Genomic DNA, 2,029 nt, shown 5'->3' on the forward strand with positions numbered 1-2,029 from the left:
CTGCCACACGTGTACAATTATGAGGTGTGCAGGACGACTGACTCCAGAAAGAGTGACAATAAGTTCGGAATAGCTGGTAGTCAGAACATGTTGATAATGGATTCCAGTTCTACAGGGACAATGCAGCGGATGCAAAGTGAGAAGAGCATCCTGGATGAACCCGACTCTCCTCTTGAGGTTAGCATTCAGTGACCTAAAAATAATCTTTTTAAATATACATGTTCTTAGAAATTTTTCTCCCAGTTTCATTTATCTTTAAAAACAGAATTTTTATCATTTCAAAACCTTTTGCACCAACTATTTCCTTCAGCACCTTGGAGAGCAACATTATCATATTTTCTATTAGCCATACAATGTGATAAAGACTTTATTTTCTTCGTTTTAATTCTTACTTATGCACTTTATATAAACTAGTTTTGCAGTTGATTATTTAGTCGTAGTTCTTCGTTTCTCTATTTTTTTCTTACTTTTTTACTTTGCATAATACATGTCATGCAGTTTTCTTGTTTTGACTCAGTGGGCCGCTGTTGTCTGCTCCGTCGCAGTTACAATATTTAAAACGCAGCACCTCCTCTCCGCTTAGATGTATAAGATTGAAGGGGACGGCGTTGACCGCTTTGTCTTCATTTGGGATTTTTTTAACACTACAACGACGGCAGGATATCTATTTCCCACATCATTCTGAGGATTGTTTATCTGTTTTTTCTTCTTTCGTTGAAGCGGACGATCAGGAGGGTGCACTGTTCTTTTACCGATATTTTCCTTACACAATGAGACGGCAAGTCCTGTTGTTTCTATCCATTCTCCTTCTTAGAGCAGTAATCAGTCAAGTCAGCTATTCCATTCCGGAAGAAATGGCGAAAGGTTCGTTGGTTGGTAACGTAGCTCAGGATTTGGGCTTGGATGTTAAACGACTGAGGTTAGGAAACGGCCGTGTTTATTCTGGTGATAGCAGCGATTACGTTGAGCTGAATGCTGAGAGAGGAGTTCTCCTCGTCAAAGAAAGAATAGACAGAGAGGCGCTATGCGGTGACACAACGCCATGCGCTCTGCATTTTCAGATTGTGCTGGAAAATCCCATGGAATTTTACAGCGTAACTGTTGAAATTACAGATATCAACGACAATGCTCCGACTTTTGAAAAAACTGAAATCAAATTCATGATTAGCGAGACTGCAGCTATTGGAGCAACATTTGACTTAGAGAGAGCCGTGGATTTGGATGTTGGCATTAACACCCTCCAAACATACGTCCTTAAACCCACTGTTTATTTTGTGCTGAAATTACAGAATCAGGCTGACGGTACAAAGAATGTAGAAATGGTATTACAGAAACCTCTAGACAGGGAAAAAAATGAGTTCATTTCATTGGTATTAACAGCTGTTGATGGAGGAGAGCCGCAGATGACTGGAACAATGCAGATTCTCATTACAGTGTTAGACGCGAATGATAATGCGCCTGTTTTTACGCAGCCAGTATACAAGGCGACTGTTAGTGAAAATTCTGCAAAGGGCACCGTTGTGACCGCTGTTAGTGCCTCAGATGCTGATCAGGGTTTGAATAGTAAGATCACATATTCCATAACAAGCACTATGGATGAAGTAAGGCAGATTTTTGAAGTAAACGAAGAAAATGGTGAAGTTACATTAATTGGGCGCTTGGATTATGAAAAGAAAAAGCTTTTTCAGATCAATGTTCGTGCAAGAGATAATGGAGGGCTAACTGATTCATGTAAAGTGATGGTTGATGTTGTAGACATAAATGATAATGAACCAGTCATTAAAATTATGTCAAAATCTACTGTAATATCTGAAAATGCGAATCCCAATACAGTTGTTACGATGATTAATATCCAGGATCCAGATGCAGGTAAAAATGGAAATGTTCAATGTTTTTTACATGAGGACATTCCCTTTGTTCTTAAATTAACCACAAATAATTTCTACAGTTTGGTGACAGAAGGTGAATTAGATAGAGAGCGAGCCTCTGAGTATAACATCACAGTGACCTGCTCTGATGAAGGAGTACC

At 39.2% G+C, this 2,029-nt stretch overlaps 1 protein-coding gene across 1 annotated transcript; it reads left to right on the forward strand.

Annotated features, from left to right (window-relative positions):
• Positions 1-6: 6 nt before the first annotated feature.
• Positions 7-2,024, forward strand: LOC106944191 (protocadherin beta-15-like; the record flags this gene model as incomplete). Its single annotated transcript, XM_015027410.1, has 1 exon — positions 7-2,024. A coding segment is annotated over exon 1 (1,254 nt), but the record flags the coding sequence as incomplete, so codon positions are not given.
• Positions 2,025-2,029: the final 5 nt, after the last annotated feature.

This window comes from Poecilia latipinna, unplaced genomic scaffold (genome assembly GCF_001443285.1).
Source record: "Poecilia latipinna isolate Pla-1442-1.1 unplaced genomic scaffold, P_latipinna-1.0 Scaffold7315, whole genome shotgun sequence".
Classification (NCBI taxonomy): Eukaryota; Metazoa; Chordata; class Actinopteri; order Cyprinodontiformes; family Poeciliidae; genus Poecilia; species Poecilia latipinna.